Raw genomic sequence first — 18,669 nt, forward strand, 5'->3', positions numbered from 1 at the left:
GGACTATTTTTTGTAGGTTGAAAGGTTTGTGCTTTCAAATGACAAACACGGCTTAAAAACAAACAGTTATATATTTAAACAATCACAGAAGACTTTCTGTTAAATTTAAGAAAGTCCTATTTAAATTAGAGATGAAACAAAATTAAGTATTACTGAGGGAAGCTTGAAGTTTTACAAAGCTTGGTCATTCTATTGAAAATAAATTATTGCTTAATTTCAAGTGTATAAAAAGATTCTTGATGTATTATGATTTCAAATTGATTGAGTGATTATTGTGTCAGTGTTGACTCTTAGCAACCATACTAGTTAGATTTTCTTCAGGATTATCTATCCCCAACCGGTTCCTTCAGGTCTCCTGACTATTCACCCAATCATAACTGCAATTGAATCTATTTTCCTCCATTCTGGTCATCCTTTTCTTATATTTCCTACATCTTTCACTGTATTATGGAACCTCAAAGGAGTTGGATTTTGCATAATGTGTCCAAAATATAATAATTGGAGCATACTCAGTTCTGATCTCTGAGGGAATAGATATGACATGGAAACTGAATATTTTTTCCAAAGCCTTCATTGCAACCCTGGCTGTCCTATCTGATGCTGGCAATATTTCTTGATTGCTAGTCCCTTTACTTCTATCTTTAAAAAGTAGAAACTATTGACCACTTCAGGATTTTCATTGTCAATTTCTAAGGCTGGTTACTATTGTCATTCATTTGGTTTTCTTTATATTTAGTCATTGTTCCATTTTTCATTATTCCTTGGCTTTCATCATTAGAGCTGGCAGATCATCTGGATTTTAAGATACAGAATAGTGTCACTAGCATAACAGATTACAGATGTTTCTTCTTCTGATATAAAAACCATATTCATTTTTTCCAGTCCAGTGCTTCCTCAATATATTTTCAACATATACTGTATATTGAATAAATAAGTAGATGCAATCATATTGCATTTCTTAGCAAACCTGATGCTAGTCTGTTACACTACATTCCATGAGGACTGTCTTTGTGTTCTGCCTATAGGTTTTCTATGAGGATAATTAGCTTTTTTTCAATTCCCATTTTCCCAAGAATATTCTACAGCCTGACAATGATCAATGCAATTGAAGATTTTCTATAATCAGTAAAGCACACCTTGATCTTTATTTATTTATTCCTTGGCTTTCACAATTATCCAACATTCATCAGTCATAATGCCTCTTAATTTTCAGCCTTTTCTAAATCACCTTGAACATCTGGAATCTCTCGTTCTATGAAGTTCTAATCTGCCCTAAATGATCCCCAGAATTAGTATCTAAAATTAAATTCCTTTCTGAGATGTTTGCCTTCCTGAATTTGGATTCGCTTCTTGGCAATTCCCTGTTTGTTCTGATACCAATTTGATTTCTTCTGTTTCTACATCTTTGGCAGTCTCTTTTCACATTCATACTTAACTACTTTTTTCATTCTGCAATGAATTTAGAACATTCTGGTTCTGTATCAAATTTAGGACTTTAGAGTGATTATGTTCTCCTTGAAAATAGTGGGCATATATGCTGATGATCATATTGTAGAAACTGGTTGGTTTTGTTGTGCTATAACTTGACTGGAACTTGCACATAAGCAATCTCCTACTTCATATCTATTTCCTATGTCGTACAATCCAAATATGTTTTCCTGATTACTATTTCCAGTTCTGACACCTCTGTCTCTAACCATAAACAACATATTTACTTTAGATAGATGGATGGATAGATATTTATCCCTTTATTATTTTTATAAATAACTTAAGGTGGAGAACAAACCTAATTCTCTTTCCTTCTCCTATTTTTCACCACAACCACAATCCTGTGAAGTGAGCTACAATGACAGAAAGTGATTAGTCAAGAGTCACCTAGCTGGCTGTTATGCCCAAGGTAGGACTAGAACTCCAAGTCTCCTAAACTATTAGATCAAGCTGTACGTTAATTGCCTAATATATATTTATATTTGCATGTTATTTTGATTTCATATTAATTTGACCATAAAACCTGTCATAATCTTCTACTTCTGAATTAGTAGTTGAAGCATAAATAGATAACAAGCCTAACTGATCTTATTCAGGCTTTGCTATATCTATCCAATAATGAAAGCCACAATATTCTTTCTTTTTTATTTCATAAGTATTAAACAATATGATTTTTGACTGAAAGTATCCAGTTCTCAACTATTTCACTTTGTTGATGCCTGAAGTATCAATGTGTAGTTCATTCATTTCATTTTTCACTGTGTTAAACTTCCTCAAATTTCTGCTACCTACATTCCATGTTCCCATTGTATTTATTTTTTTACATCTTTGGATTTTCCTTTCCTATTCCTTTGGCAACAAGATGTCTCAAAAGCTTTAACCTAACCAGGCCATAAATAATATCAGTACTCCAAAAGATCTTCAGCACTTTCTCATTAGGATGTTGAATGTTATCCGACCTGATGGTTTCCTCATATGGTGGCACTAAAGCAACACTTAATTTATCTTATGTGTCTATATTTGGTAAAATGATTTACTACTTCTTTCTCTAACACAGAATGAAATGATGCCTTTGCTGATGTCACTAAAGTGATCATCTTTAACCAACGTTTTCCTGAATCTCTGTTGCCCAATGTAGATACCTGTTTGCTTTAACTGGAGACCTGGGAGAACTATCATATCTTGAATGACTCTGCTGGGAGAGCATATTCTTCACATATACTTTGCCTATCTTGGCTCATGCCTTCTCGAAACACATACTTCCCCTTTCCCAGCATAGCAGTACTTGGCGCTGGTAGGGAGGGAATTCCAGATAATCTGGTTTTTAAGTCCAAACAAGGAAGTGGATTTATCTGAAAAGAATTTGATAACCATTAAGGCAAGTAATAAACGGTGTGCTACAAGGTGTTTTTGTGGCTGTAGTCAAAGTCCTGGCAGTCAACCACATTCTGAAACAGAAGCTTCTAGGGAGTCTCTAAGGACAAAGCAACATAAAATGCATTGAAAAAATGAAGCCTTGATGTAACCATTGCATAAATGATTGAGACTAAGTCTGTTTATTCTTGAAATTGTTTCATTGGCATATATGATAAGCTGTCAGAAAACATTGATGGCCTATACCATTATCTTGGACACTCAAAGAAAAAATATACTGTAACTCCCTTAAACTTTTTAATGTAAAATTAGCAAAATAAGAAAAAACAATGATCTGCTAACAGTTTAAATGACATAGTAAGTACATTAATTTATTTCAAGATACTGCTTAATTTTATATCATATTTTCTTTGTACAGTATATCACTATATGTTATTGGGGGCTCATGAAACCTTGGGAATCATCTCTGCCTTAAATTAAAGTGAATTCCTGTAAATTATAACATTTATAGCTTCCCTTCTTTTCTTCCAAGTTGACAGGTTGTAAACAAATTTACTTCAAACATGACACAAATCTTCATACTGATACCTTGGAAATATTATGACATTATGTTAGTCTACATATTTCTAGATTGGTCTGTTCATTGGCGATTTGTCTGAGAATAGTTATGAATATGTGAATATCTACATTTAACTTTCCAAAACCAAATGTGATACAATGCTATTTACAATGTAGCTAAATTCCTGCCAGAAATTATCTTCAGATTGTTATATTTTTACTTAAGTTAAAGATGGTAACTTTTAATTAGAAAATATGGAATAATTCCGCTCTTTTAAAAATGGCTTTCTTTATTACTATTTTTCTAGGTTGAAGATACTCTGTATTGTTCTGGACAAATTGCATTAGTGCCCTGCACTATGCAGCTTGCAAGTGGTGGCATCAAAAAAGAAGCTCTGATGTCTTTAAATCATGTTGAAAGAGTCCTGAAAGCCATGAATTTGAAGGCTGAACTCCATCACGTACTCATGGCGAATTGTTACATAACAGACAGCAAGTACATTTCTGTTGCAGAAGCTGTATGGCAGAGGAAATTAAAAGAACTTACAAAGGTATGTATAATATCATATTTTTTTTACTGCTTTCAAAGCAACTGTTTAGAAAATGCTTTTATCTATGACTTGAAGTAAAATCAGAACATTCTCAGTGCATTTTGCTGAGGTTCAAAAAGACTGATAGAATAAGGTTTGATCAAGATATTTGGGCTTTTCCGTTTCTATGAACCAATGAAACATTAAACTGCCTAACAGAATGATATGTTCATCAGCAAGTTTCTCTGAATTCCATAAAGCAAAAGCTAGAGAAGCCTGAAAAAGCCAATTCCATGTGGATATGTTTAAAAGAGGATTTAGAATCTGAATCAAGTGTACATATACACTTTTGCTTTGTCACATTTCAGGAGAGAGTAGTTTTCATTACAGTTCTGCACTTAACTTTCACAGAGATGATCTGTGGGGTTCGTCCTTTATGGAGTAATGTTTATTTTATTCACAATCAATTACAAAGCAATAACACTTACAATTATTATAAAGAGCACTCTATATGCCATCTTGAGCATTTGTATAAGAACTGTGGGGTATAAATCTAATAAATAAATAAAATTTAGATGATAATTAGTAAAATCAAATAAGATCTGCATAACACCTGTTGGGAGAAGCTATTTGATCAATAAATGTTCATGAATCACTTGGGTAACTAGAGCTGATCAAAATATTTTGAAATTGAACCATTTTGAATTTGGAATGCCCTTTTTCCTCAGTCAGAGGAGCTCTTTCAAGGTTGTAATCCTGTGCTTATGATACTTTAAAAATGATTAATGTGGCTTTACTTCATGAGAATAATTATTTATAATAAAAGCCAACAGAAATCAATGGTTTGGAATCATGCCATTTTACATAGGGCCATAATAACCCGTCTTTCGCCTTTCCTTTTGTAGTACACTGCTCTTTTAAAAAGTTTCATTCGGGACCTGGGACACTATGGAAAGTAAAATTCATAAATACAGTAGCTAAGTTTTATAGTTACTCTGTGCCACGCATGTATGAGTTAATAGACCAATTGGGCAATGTCAAGTATCTTTCAACACTTGTTAACCCCAAGATGTAACTCTGACAAATCAACTCCTAAGACTAAGGCTCCTTCTATTAAAGTTGCCTATAGTAATTGAATCTTAGAAATATGATTATGTTTTACCTCCTTCCTTTCTTAAATCCATATGAATTGCGGTGTGTCCATCTGAGATGTTTTCGTATACTATCTTCACTATTTGGGTTTAATTAGTGTTTTGCTTTGGTAATGAATTTCTCTACCTCATCCTCCTTACTCTCCACAGCATATAATTTGACCAAACATTATTGATAGATTCCATTAGAAAATAAATGTAGAGGGAGAAAAAACATTTGCTATCTTCAAATGTTTATCAGTCTAGAAAAATTGTAAAAACATGGGACAACCCTCCAAAAACCCTCCAAAGGCTTATGAAAAGAATTATTCCAGGATGAGGTACTTGGTGTAAAGTATATTTAGATCACGTAGTCATGTAATATGAAAGCTTGGAGGAACATTTAAAATGCTTAGAGAAAATCATTAAATGCTTAAAAGAATCGGACCGCAACCCAGGAGACTGGACTTTACAGAGGTTAGATATTTAGAATACACAGTAGGAAATGGGAAGGTAAAGCAACACATGAAAAAGTTAGTGGCCTGAGAGAAAATAAACTTACCTGAAACCAAAAAGCAAATCACATCATTTTTAGGGGTGTTATGCTATTTATTCCCCCATTTTGCCACTCATACTCAAGCAATTACAAATTACATAGAAGACAGAACCCAACAAGTTAAATTGAACTCCTCTGTGTGAACAAATATCTGAAGACCTACGATTGTCTTTCTTCTGTAGTTGGCCAAAAAACTGCCATTGCAACAGCAAACATACAGTGCTTTTGAACATGAAATCTTGGCACTGTGATGAGCTATTGAAAGCATAAAGTTTATTGATGGAGATAGAATCTCCAAGTCATTACTGACATCAGCCGCTTACTTGAATCCACCAAATGATCTCAATAGTACCTTGTATTCCAACCATACAGGTTTATCATTCAACATCAAGCAGGAAAACAAAATATCCTGGTGGATTCTTATCATATTTTGTATCCCTCGTCAAACAACTAGCAAGGACAAAAGGCTGGAGAGTTACAGGGACCCTCAATAAAAAGGGTCTTTTTGCCTTTTCAGTTAGTTTGGTATGGTAAGGGAAAACTTGAAACTGCTAGAAAGAGATTAGAAAGAGAAATGCTGGAGGCACAAGGTGTCAATAGAAGAGAGGGAGGGAGTTGAGCTGAGGGAAAAGCCAATAATGTAAGGAGGAAACTGAATCTAAACATTTTTGGCGGCTGAACAGTGAGGCTCTTAAAGCTGCCATAAACTGGAATGAGAAGTACAACTTCAAGCCTTCCAAAGAAACAAAACAGCTGCTACCAGCCAATCAAAATTGTTCACCCTCATTTCTACAAATTGATAAGGACTGAGATATTATGAAGCAAATTGATAAAAGGAAACAACTCCTGGGCTACACCAACCTATAGGCAAGACCTACTGAAGAATAGAAACTGGAGAGCGGAGAAGAAGATAAAAGATAAAATATAAAGTACAGTGTAAACTACAAGAACACTAATGCGGGATGAAAAGAGTAAGATCATCAATCCCTAAAAGAGTGGTCCGGAAAAAGAACTGAACTATTAGATGGCATTAAGAATACAGAACATTGTAGTATTATTCTTATTACTTATAGCAGTAGTATTATGTACAGATAGGTAGACAAGTGTGTATATAATAAGCTCAGTACATTAGGATTGTATAAACCTATCCGTTGTAAATACAAGAAGAGATTAATTCAGTGTCCTAGTATATGGTTTGAACCATACCTTAAGCATAACCCTACCACAGGCACCCATTTCTCTTAAAATATGTATACCATTTGATATAAGGAATTATTACTCAAAATGTGGGAAAAGAATTTCATTCTTCTGATTTGCGGTTGTTTTCTTCTACCACTAAAGACCTATGGTAATGTTGATACCATGCAGGAGGATCTCCCACTCCAGGATAGAAGCTTTACAAAGAAAGGAGAAGAGAAATGTAGAAATTTTGGAGTAACTAGCATTGCTTTTATTCTTTTGAAAAGATTGGGGGTTCTATTTTAATAATGATCAATAACAATCAGATTTACTGAGAGGAGAATAACTTTTTAAGGGTGACTTATCTAACCGTTGATGAACATAAAAAAGAAGGAAAAATTCTACACATTTACTTTGCCAAAAGAAGACTGCTTCTACATTAGTTGCTTGTTAATACAAACAAAAGATAATGGACATATATCCACTATCCGAGGAAGGAAAATTCAGGGGCTTTGGTTGTTGCTAACACACATCAGGTCCAAATTGTGTAGTCTAGAGATGTTTCAACTGAATATAGTGCCAGCATCACTTAGCTCAGGCTAATGGTCTACTCATCTGCAAATGAATAGAGGGAACCTGTGAAGTGAAATAGAAGTAAATTCACAACCTGGTGTATTGCACCATTGATGCAAACAAAATACAGGATATAAATATAAATTAGACTTAGCACCATTTCTTCTTTATATAAGCTGGACTATCTTTGGACATGGAAGCTCCTTTCAAATAATGAAATATCAAGTTATCTTGTAGTGGACTTTTAAGTGTTACTGAACTACAATTATCACCCCACTCGGGATAGCAGTATTGAAGAATGCTTGAAGAACCACAGGATTCTCCTCTTTGTTCTAATGCTAAGTTTGTTGTGTCAGTTGAAGTATAGATGTAAAGGACAATGTACTTAGCAATCGCCTCTGTTAAAAAGCCAGTTTCCAGTGCTCCCCTTCTATCATACTGAATATGACCAAGCATAACAATAGAGGGACTTGGATAAATTTTGAAGATACAGTCTGTCTCCTTTTCAACTGAACACTGTGGGTAAGAGGAATTAATAAATATGACTCGTCTTTCCCTAACAGTTTTGTACATGAACCCAATTTTCCTGTTTTCCCTAAGAAGAAATTACCATGGCTGTACTCTTTCTCTGGACCCCTTTCAATGTTAGGCAGTTATTTTTTTTATCAATTTGTCATCATTCCCAAACAAAAATTGGGAGAGAGGAGGCAAAATGATAGGAGCATCGAACATTAGTTAGATCTCTTGCATCTTTTTGCGACAGATAATGGTGGGGAAGGATTAGAGGAAAAAAGACCACAAAAAGAAAGAAAAAGGATGGGATGGTGGATGGAATATGCTTAGAAGGAGGCAAGAACTATGATAAAAGGGAAAACAGGATGAGCTAACCCTATGTGTTACTGAGCTCTGCTGTGATAGATTTTCTACTCTATTTTCTGGATATGACCTAGTACCTTTCTGTCAAAAATATACTTTTTAAGAAAACAAACGTACAAATGTACAAAAAGAAGTTGATGCTGACTATATTTGCTGTAAGTATAGTTTATGATCCATACATTCTTTAGTATAAGCTTCTTGACCTCTTGTGAAGCATCCTGTAAGATAATCTACAATGTTGGGAAATACATCCAAACTCTTAAGTATCTTCAAAGTAAGTTGACAGATGTGGTCTGTTTTCTTTTTTAAAATGTCAGTTCTTCTGCTTGAATCTGATACATGTATTACTTAACTGGCCAGCCCAAACTCCATCTGTAAGCATTTAGAGTGCTCTATCTAAATAATACAGGCAGCTCTAATAGTGGTCTACTTTGTATCAGAGTTCATGGCATTATGTATACCAACACAATACTGGATCTTATCTCACTGATCTCACAATGGATAACCAGTGTGATTTATTAATTCCTTTTGGCTTTAGGTTCAGTCGTTCATAGTTCTTGTGCCCAACTAAGAATATAAACCAGCTTTCCTAAACCTGGACCCTGCCAAGCCCCTGAAGTGCACAGCATGATTCACCTGAATTTTGTTTAATGAATTTTAATGTTAAGAATTGGGGGTTAGAATACAGAATTTCAAGAACTGAGAGGAACCTTCCAGCATTCCTTTATTAGTGACTTCATTGAAGCAATATCTCCTAGAATTTTTGGATTTTCCACCCTGAATATTTATATGACATACTAAAAGTTGTTTTCCAATAGTAGATTTCTCATCTGCTGATGTTTGTGTTTAGAACTACTTCTCATTAAATCTTAGCCTCACGAGAATCTCTTTCTGGTATGTGGCACTTGGCCCTAGAAATCTGTATTTTTTTACAAAGACTCCTGAATTCTGAGAGCTGAACTCCATACCTCTGATTGGATGCTCAGGCTGCAGAAGTCTGGAATAGAACATTGTTATGTTTTGTAGGAAATCATGCCAAGCACACCCAAGACTTAACAAATTTCCCATTCATGCTTTCTTCTTGTTTCCTTGGCTCTCTCCATGTTTAAAATAGTCTTCAAGCAAGTCAAGGTCTAAGTAAGAGTTCTGATTCAATGCTCCTTGAATTTGAATTTGTACCAAATTCAGTTGAACTATATTCTATCTGTGCTGTGTATAATACAGGGATTCTTAAATATGCTTAACCTATAGAAGAGAATATTTGTAGCTCAGGGTTGAACGGTAGGGTCCTTGGTGCTCTGAGCTGGTAGTTTTCTTACAGACATTTCATTACCAAGCTAAATAACATCATCAGTACTAGAAGGAAGTAGGATTTGTGCTTTTTTATATACTAGTGACTTGCCTTGTCAGTGTTGAGAGTGTTCTTGGTGGTTGCTTGATTAGACTAAAGTTTACTGTTTGTATGTCTGCATTGATTGGGGTATTATTTACTTGATTGTTGGTCTACTGTTAGTGTTTATCTCTGCCAATATGAGTGTTGAATGCTGGTGAGGAGATGTTTTGGTCTTTTTGTTTCCTTTTGGAATTAATAATTACCTTTTTTTGAGTGATATGTAGATATTGTTTGTTGTTATGCACCTGTGAATGGCCTAATTGTTTGAGTGCAAGGCCTCCAGGTTTTCTGGCATTTTTGTACTTGGCTTCATCTAGATCAGAGGTTGCCATCCTTTTGGACCTCAGGGACCACCAAACTCATAATTTTAAATCCCACAGACCAGAGACCCTGGGAAAATCCCCAAAAAAGTCTGCAGGAAAATTCCCCATCCCATTTTCCTACCGATCGATCATTCTTTATTTGGGATCACAGGATACTATCTCAAGCTCCGTTCTCAGGGAGAGAAAGAGAGAGAGAGACTTTTGGCTTCATGCAAGGAAAGCAGCAGAAGCAGCAGAAGTCTTTGTTTCTCTCCCCCAAACTCCACCAGCAATGAGTCTTTGTGAGACTTGTCACGTTGACACAGCCTCTTGGAGCAGGGTGCTTTACAGGGTCCGAAGGACTCATTTCTGGTGGAGTTTGAGGGAGAGAAGCAAAGACTTTTGGTGCTTTCCTTACATGCAGCCAAAAGCAGCAGAAGAAAGAAGTGGAAAGAAGCAGCCTGGTGGCCAGGCGAGGTGTGTGGGGCTAATGGGTCAGGTTCCCCCCTCCGCCCTTTCTCACCTCCCCTCACTATCTCATGTTGGTCACAATGCAAATGATGCAAGCCTTGTGTTCCCGTGAGCCATGTGGGCAGTGCAGCCTTGTGTTCCCGCACAACCTGGATTAATTGCTTTGGAGGGTGCTTGGGGGGTGACTATTTCTCTGCAAACCATCAAAATTTTCTCGTGGCCCACCAGTGTTCCCCGGTCCACTGGTTGGTGACCATTGATCTAGATGTTCAGAGTTTTCCTGCTGAAACTATGATTGAATCTGTCCATGTGTTATGAAATTAAGGAGTGTTGATCATGTCTTCTGACTGCTAGTTGGTGTTCATGAATGTGCTGGGCTAGTCTTCTATCTATTTGTTCTACATAGTTTTACACTCCTGTTACAGTCCTTTCAGTATACTTTTAAATGACTATTCTTTTTTTTTCTTCTCCTGGGGCTGCTGAGTCTTTTGGTTTATTTAATATTTTTTTGAAGGCTTTAGTTGTGTACTACAGTGATGCCATGTGGTTGGAATAGTCTGTTGGTGGTTTCTGGGATGTTTTTGATATATGCCTGTGTTACCCTTTTTACAGTTTAGCCTGTTATTTTTCCTTCAGCATCATCAACATTAGCCTTCATTTTTATGGAAATGATCATTGCACATTCATGTGTATGTGTGTGTCTATGTATAATCTGTTGATAGGGAATATTATTCCATTTTAAATATTCTGACCTGAAACATTAAGAGATCAGATAATGCATCTATAGGATATATGTTGAAGTAGTAGAAATAAACAATGATAAAAATAAAAGAGATTACTCATGGAAAATCCATTTTGGAATTCTATAGAATTACAACTGAAAGCAATAATTTTGTCAGATCTGTCACATCAGCATATTGAAAAGTCATGAAAGTGAATTGATTTTACCTTTTAAAGTGGCTTGAAAGAGAATGTTTGGTCTGTCCAAAACAGCACAGTAATGGCATAATTTTTTTCTTGCATCTTGAAAACCTCATTTCCCAGGGGTTAATATTATGTAACCATTTTGCATTCTTATGAGACAATTATAATGGAAATATTTGACAAAGGTCATGCCTAGATGGTTGAGCTCTATATGTTTTTGAATTATTTGATTGGAGACCACAATGGAATATGAAGGTACTATTATGTTTTTTTAAAAAACAACAAAAATTGTCTGGAATTATTGTCTGGAATCCAGTCCCTCCCCCTCCCCCCATTCCAAAATTATAATTGTGCATTGGTTAAGATGCTTGGGCAGCAGCTAGAAGAAGAACAAAAGCCAGCTGGGTGTCTTTAGGCCAGTCTTTCTCAGACGAATCCATCTCACATTGTGATTGTAGTCAGGAAAGTAGGAAGATGGATCATTAACTATGCCAGCTTGAAGTGGTATATGGATTGAATAAATGCCATAAAATTGGTAGTTATTGTATATAGCTTCATTTTTGCCCTGGACGCTCTCATTTCTTTGTTCTTTAGATGATTTCTGGCGTACTACCCAGAGGCTCTTTTGTTACAGCATGTTATGCATCTACACAGTAAAATATATAGGATTTTAGTATCATGGTTTTACGAACCATTATAGGCCTAGTTGTTATTTACCTCTAGGTCTGCATATAAACAAAGAATTATATAAAGAAAGACTTTCCTAAAGATACAATTACAGTGTAAGGATAAAGTACAAATACAATGTAAAGATAATCTATAATGTAACAACTGTAACAGTCACTGTGTAGGGCAGACAGAAAGAAGACTAGCTGAGTATATTTCTGAACATCAACTAGCAGTCAGAAGGCACAATGAAACTCTTAATCTCACGAACACATAGACAGTTTTCAGCCATACTTTCAATCAACAAAACTCTGAGCATTCTACAAAAAGCTAAATCCAAACACACTAGGGAATTACTAGGAACGTGGCATTCAGACAAATCAGTTATCAAAAGACACACAGAGATAAACCATACTTACACCCCATTCAAAAGTGACAGTAAAAAGGCTGAGATGGAAACAAGAAAACTAGAACACACTATCTGCAGCAAACTACATCCAGATATGTTGGGATTAACATCAGACAAACAAGGAGAAAACAATACCCTAAGCAAGGAACTACTAAGGAGCAAACAACACCCCCACCAACAATGGCAATTCAAGCTGCTGTATATAAACAGGGAGAAAATCCCAAACTATTGTTACTTAGTTGGGTAACAAAACATCATGCATGTTCAAGAACATCAAGAACACCACAGTTCAACTCTATGCTACATATATTCTCTTCTCTTAGTTGCAACTCAATCTTTTCTCTTAGAAAGGAGCGGGCACAGAGATTTATTTAGCCATTTAAATTCAGCCCATTTTAAGCTGGAAAGATTCTTGAAACAAGCAGCATCATTGGGATCAAGACAATGCTCATCGGCCACATTGAGTCCTTAGCTATTCCCATAATTCCCTATCTTTGTCTCCAACTCCCAGGAAACCACCATCTTGTCTTCCCTAGCAAACTGCTATAAAAAAGCCTGAATCCCAAGATGCTGTCATTTTTATAAGAGTAGTGTTGGGAGCTTTAGTTTATCTTAATTTAATTTTGTATTTCAACCTTTAAGAGCTCTCATGAGCATGCTGATGCTTTCCTTTTTTTCCCGAAGCCCTGTTTGGGCTCTACTTTTATAGCACTCATCTAATAAATGCACTTTTGTCAGAAATGAACTATTGCACAGCCTTCAAAGAAAGAAATATTTTCACTTCAACTACTAAATCAATAAGTAGAAACAAAGAATGCATTTGCTGAATATTTGCTAAGGGGAGATAAGGACATTCTTGTGCAACACATCTGAAATTCCAATCAATTTATACTGTACATTATTCCCAAGAAAAATCCTCCCACTTATCCCTATTTAGCAAACAAACTAGTCTATTGGAAAACAAAAAGGAAAAGACCCCCCCCTCCCAAAAAATATGTTCAAAAATATTGGGGAGGAGGGGACAATATCTGTCTGCAATGCAAACATTCCATGTATGTTTAATGCCTATTACTTCTAAATGACATGCATTCTGATCCTAAAACAGTTAAAATGTTGGCACATTGACTTTTGCAGAATTTACTTCCAACTAATTGAACTTAAATCAGAGAAGCGAAGTAGTCTTTTTATTTAATCCTTTATAAATTTTCTTTTTCTTTTTTGGGGGTGGGGAGGTTGGATGCATTTCCTATACTTTTACTTCATTCAGATGTGGATGCAAAAAGTGAGTTGAATATGAACTAGTCCTATTTTAATGCTGCTTTCAACTTCCACACAGCACAGTATGTGCCAGCCAGTGACCCAGCAACATGCCTGCCAGCTCAGCAGTGAATAATCACTTTACTTTGTGTTTTTCTTCTTCATCTGTGAAGCAGAATAAATGCTTTTGGCTAGTATAAGGCATGCTTATAGCATTCTGTTGGATCTCTGTGAGAAATATTCTCATGTGCATGGATTTATACATAAACCTGGCATATAGTACATCTCTTTAAAAGTGATCTGTTTTAGCTCATGGGGCTAATTCAGTGGTAAATAGGTATAGGATTATCTATTTAGGGATATTATAGACTTCCAATATGCCATGATGTTCAGATAGCTTAATTATGCTATAAATGAGCCTTTTGTTGTTTCATTTAACAAGAATTTATACTGAAGTGTACAGAGCTTAGATTGGGATAGTTAGTCATCAGGTCATGAAAATTTCTGATTATACTAAGACTAAACAATTAAATGTGGGCTTGCAATAGAAGCCAATCTTTAATTGTTGGAGATTGACATGGGAAACTGTTGAGCCTATTAGCTCTTTCAGTAATTTTGATATTGTGGGGTGTTGATCACAATCAGTGGATCAGGCAGGCATTCTTGGCTCTCCTGGTTAAATCTTCATTCTTTCCACCAAAGAAACTAGTGATGAGGAGAAGCTGATGTAACTTCTCAAGGCTCTTCTCTCAAGAGAATTCAGGAAGCTATGCCAAGATAAGTTTTTTCCATTGAACCTAATGTTATCTGTTTTTAATTATAGTTGTTGTTGGTGGTTTTGTTTTTGGGTTTTTTGGATACAAAGGCTTTTTCCTATCTTCCCCTTCTGAAGTTGTAGAAGGAGAAGCAAATCATGGTTTCTGTGGCATTTTGATTTCAAATTTATTCAAGCTTAGTTTTCTTTCTGTACAATTTGGTATTTTGGTATTTTTAAACAATTATCTTATTTACATGGTCACCTATCTCACACAAGTAACGCCGAATGTTGATCTTTGTTAATTTGATTTAATTATTAATTTATTAATTTAATTAATTATTTAATTGAAACAGGGCTGTTAAAAACAGTGTGTGTATGTGTGTGTATCTTTTACATTATTTTATGGAGACATAGGCTTTGAAAAACTACTGAATATTGGGAAGTGTGAATACCCCCGTCTCCCCAATCTGTTTAGATCAGTATAAGGTTTGCTTTGTTTTACAAGTTCCACATCTTCAACAGATACAACGTACAGATTAATGCCACTTTGAGGATTGCTTTGTCACAACATAAACACATCTTAAAAGGAGAAAAAAAACCCTTATGTTATATGGTCTATTTTATCCTAGAGTAGCATTCCAATTAGCACATGTTAATTACATTTTTGGTTTCCATCAGAAGTCTACAATTGCAACATAAAAATTATTAAAGAAAGCCAACATTCAGCTTTTTAGATGAATTCAGAGGTGAAGGAAGCGTTCAAAGATACTCTTAACACATTTCTGTTCTGAATCTCAATGTAACTCACAAAGTACACTTACAAAATAGTAGATTCTACAACTTATTATTTGAGTATGCCTTCATAGCTACATTTGATCATTTAGATTTTTTTTCTACTCTTAAATCCTCTTAACTCTGCTTAGCTACCTCTCCTTCCAAAAGGGCTTACTTTTGGCATCCCAGAGAATAAAAATTTTAGAGAACATATTCTGTGTGACAGATTTGATTTGCATCTATTTTATATTGCTCTCGGTTTAACACTTGGTTCCTTAAACAGTTATTTTTACTTTCCCATTGTAACAGATATATTGAATATTTATGTTTGAAAAGTACCTCGAGGAATCTTAACTTCAATCATTATTTTTATCTTGTCATAGGAACCTATCGTTTGGCAAGAAAAATGACCTTTCAATATTGAATTATTTTCTAATCAATTTCATATTTTGCTATCTTATTTTTAGCTGGCACATAATACCTGCCTTTACATTTACCTCTGCAGGATATATTTAAACATTATTATTAGAAAGAAAGAAGTAGGAACTCTAACAGAAATCTCAGTATAATAGGGCAGTGCAGAGGGTACAATTGCTGTAACAGCAGCTTGCATTATATTCAAGATCTAACACACAGTTTGATAGAAAGTTCCTGCTGGGGAAGAAAAGTGGGGAAGCTGGCAAGAATTTTACCACATCTGCTACCCGCTGCTAATAAACTGTAACCTATTTCATTTTTATTATGCTTACTCTTTAGGTTATTTGGCTTTCAAAATAATCTCTCTGGCTTTTAGTAAGTATAAAATGTATTACGATATGGTTGTTTAAATATGAAGAATTTTTCAACAACTGAGAATGTAGCCCTTAATGGGTAAGGTGCCATCTCATGCTTGTGTTCATGCATTAGGATTACAAAAAGGGTGAAAATAATCAGGGGTGTTTTGGGGAGACAGGATAATGAAAATGAAGATGGAAGCCACAGAATCAAATCTCTGTCTCTTTTTACATGTGTTTTGCATGGAACATGAGTAAAAAAAAAGTGGTTGGGCTTTCATTGTACTCAGTTGTTGGATTATTCAACTCCCTATAATATTTTATATTATATAAACTACAATACAGTTATTTCTCTGTTATAACTTTGGAGACCAAAACATGCCCTACTTTAATTAGTGACCATTTATTAATTACATGATACCTAGATTGTACCAAAGGACATTTTTTATGAACATAATCCACAGAAATGATTCAATTAAATCAAATATTCTGTTTGCAACAGAATACTCTACACCACCAGACTTGAGATTCTAAGCTTAGACAATCTTGAACTATGCCAGCTAAGATTGGACTTAAGCATAGTACATAAAATTATCTGTTATAATGTCTTACCAGTTAATATCTATGTCAGCTTTAACCACAACAACACAAGAGCACACAACAGATATAAACTTAATGTAAACAACTCCAAACTTAATTGCAAGAAGTACGATTTCAGCAACAGAATGGTCAATGTCTGGAACTCACTATCTGACTCTGTTGTCACATGCTTAAATCCCCACTCCTTTACTCTCAAACTAACTTTCATTGACCTCAACCCATTCCTAAGAGGTCTGTTTCATGTGACTAAACTAAAGTAAATTGAGATTCAGTTGCATCTCAATTAACCATTTATTTATTTATAACATTTCTATCGCTATCCAACCCAGAGACTATAGGTGGCAGACAAAAAGTAAACAAATAAGCCCCGAATGCAAGCTAATACATTAAAAACCAATTAAAACAATAAAATGGCAACCAGACTAAAATATAATGCAACTCAAGCAATTGAGAATCATCCTGTAATCCACATCTAAAAGTCTCTGAAAAGAGCTTCCTTCATAAAGGCCTATATAGGCCAATCATACTGGAGGGCAGATTCCAAAGTCAGGGACCACCACTGGGAAGGGATTCTCAGTTAGTGTTCTGACCCAAACCTTGCTCCAAGGAAACAAACATGAAACAGAGGCAACAGAAAAACCTTTTAATGATTCTTCATGAATTCCATTCCTTCACGGTTAAAAGGCTGTTTCAAATTAATTATCTCTGATAAGAATGAGCCTTGCCAAGGTAGTGCAAGGCTACAAAGAACACCAGATAAAGTTACTAAGAGAGATTTCAAACACAGAGAGTCTCCAGACACCAACCAAGATAATTTGAACGTCCACGAGGCTTGAGTGCAAAACTTCTTTGCTTCCTCAAAGAACTCCAGTTTCTCAGCTGGCTTTTATCTCTTGAGGGAGGGGCCATTACCTTGCAGCCTTACTCCCAAGTCACCCATGCTGCTGCAGCTGCTCTTTCCTTCAAGCAGCCCTGCGCGCACTGGGCACAGGCTCCTCAGGAATCTCTTCATCACTGCTGCAAGCCTCCACAATCTTTGAAGGCAGCATTCTACTCCCTGATGGTCCTGGCCGTATCCTTGCCTCACACGCAGGCCCCTCATCTGAGTCCTCACTCTCCGAGACTTCAGCCATCTGCATCTGCTGCCAGTGAACCACAACAGCTAGGGACCCTGCAGAAACCCTTCCCTGTTAGAGCATACGGGATGGCCAAATGCTCTTGGTCCATGATGGCGAACCTATGGCATGCGTGCCACAGGTGGCATGCAGAGCCCTCTCTCTGGGCACGCAAGCCATCGCCCCAGCTCTGCTCTGCATACGCTTGCCTCCCACCAGCCAGCTTGTCTTTCGGTCTCTACCATGAATGTGCATGGGTGGGGCGTACACAGAGGTCGCATGTGCATGCGTGGGGCTCACACGCGATGCATGGGGGACAGAGCACACATGCGGGGGTCACACACATATGACCAGGGCGCATATTGCATTTTGGGGATGTGCACATGCATGTGCACTTTGGGCGCCAACCTTTGGTGCCAAAAAGGTTAGCTATCACTGCCCTAGGTAGCAAGCAATCTCACAATAACCTAATCTTATGCCTTGTAGGACTTTATAAGTGATAATCATATCTTGCATTGTACAGAAGATTATTTTAAGCAAACATAGCTCACAGAATAATGTTGTCACATAGGCATAGCAAAGAATGTCCATCACTACTCACTACTGCATTCTGGATCATTTGAAGCTTCTGGATGGTCTTCAAGAGTCTCCCAAGTACAGCACATTGCAATAATTCAGTTGGGTGAGTAAGGTGTGAGTGACCATGAGCAGAAACAGGAACAGATGCAATTAGCACAGAAGACCAAGTTGTCCTGTAGGAGCTGTAAGTCCAGGAAGATTTCTAAATTGTGCACTGAATTCAAATAGGGAGTGCAACTCTCCTCAGAGTCAAGGATGAAAGTGTCTGTTTCCTGGATCCACGAAGGCAAAAAGCTACAAGTACTCGATTCTGGAAGGGTTAAATCAAAGTCTGTTCTTTCACATTCAGATACCAGAGAGAGAGAGAGCGTGTTCCCAAACACTG

At 36.2% G+C, this 18,669-nt stretch overlaps 1 protein-coding gene across 1 annotated transcript in view; it reads left to right on the forward strand.

The window, feature by feature from the left end:
- DPH6 (diphthamine biosynthesis 6) overlaps window positions 1–18,669 on the forward strand; it is a 218,449-nt gene that overhangs the window by 151,998 nt on the left and 47,782 nt on the right. The window contains exon 13 of the mRNA XM_026710609.2: window positions 3,729–3,971. Within this exon, the coding sequence (XP_026566394.2) occupies window positions 3,729–3,971 (243 nt within the window). The remainder of the gene's footprint in view (window positions 1–3,728; window positions 3,972–18,669) is intronic.

Source organism: Pseudonaja textilis, chromosome 1 (genome assembly GCF_049901715.1).
Source record: "Pseudonaja textilis isolate UNSWEBS1 chromosome 1, rPseTex1.2, whole genome shotgun sequence".
Taxonomy (NCBI): domain Eukaryota; kingdom Metazoa; phylum Chordata; class Lepidosauria; order Squamata; family Elapidae; genus Pseudonaja; species Pseudonaja textilis.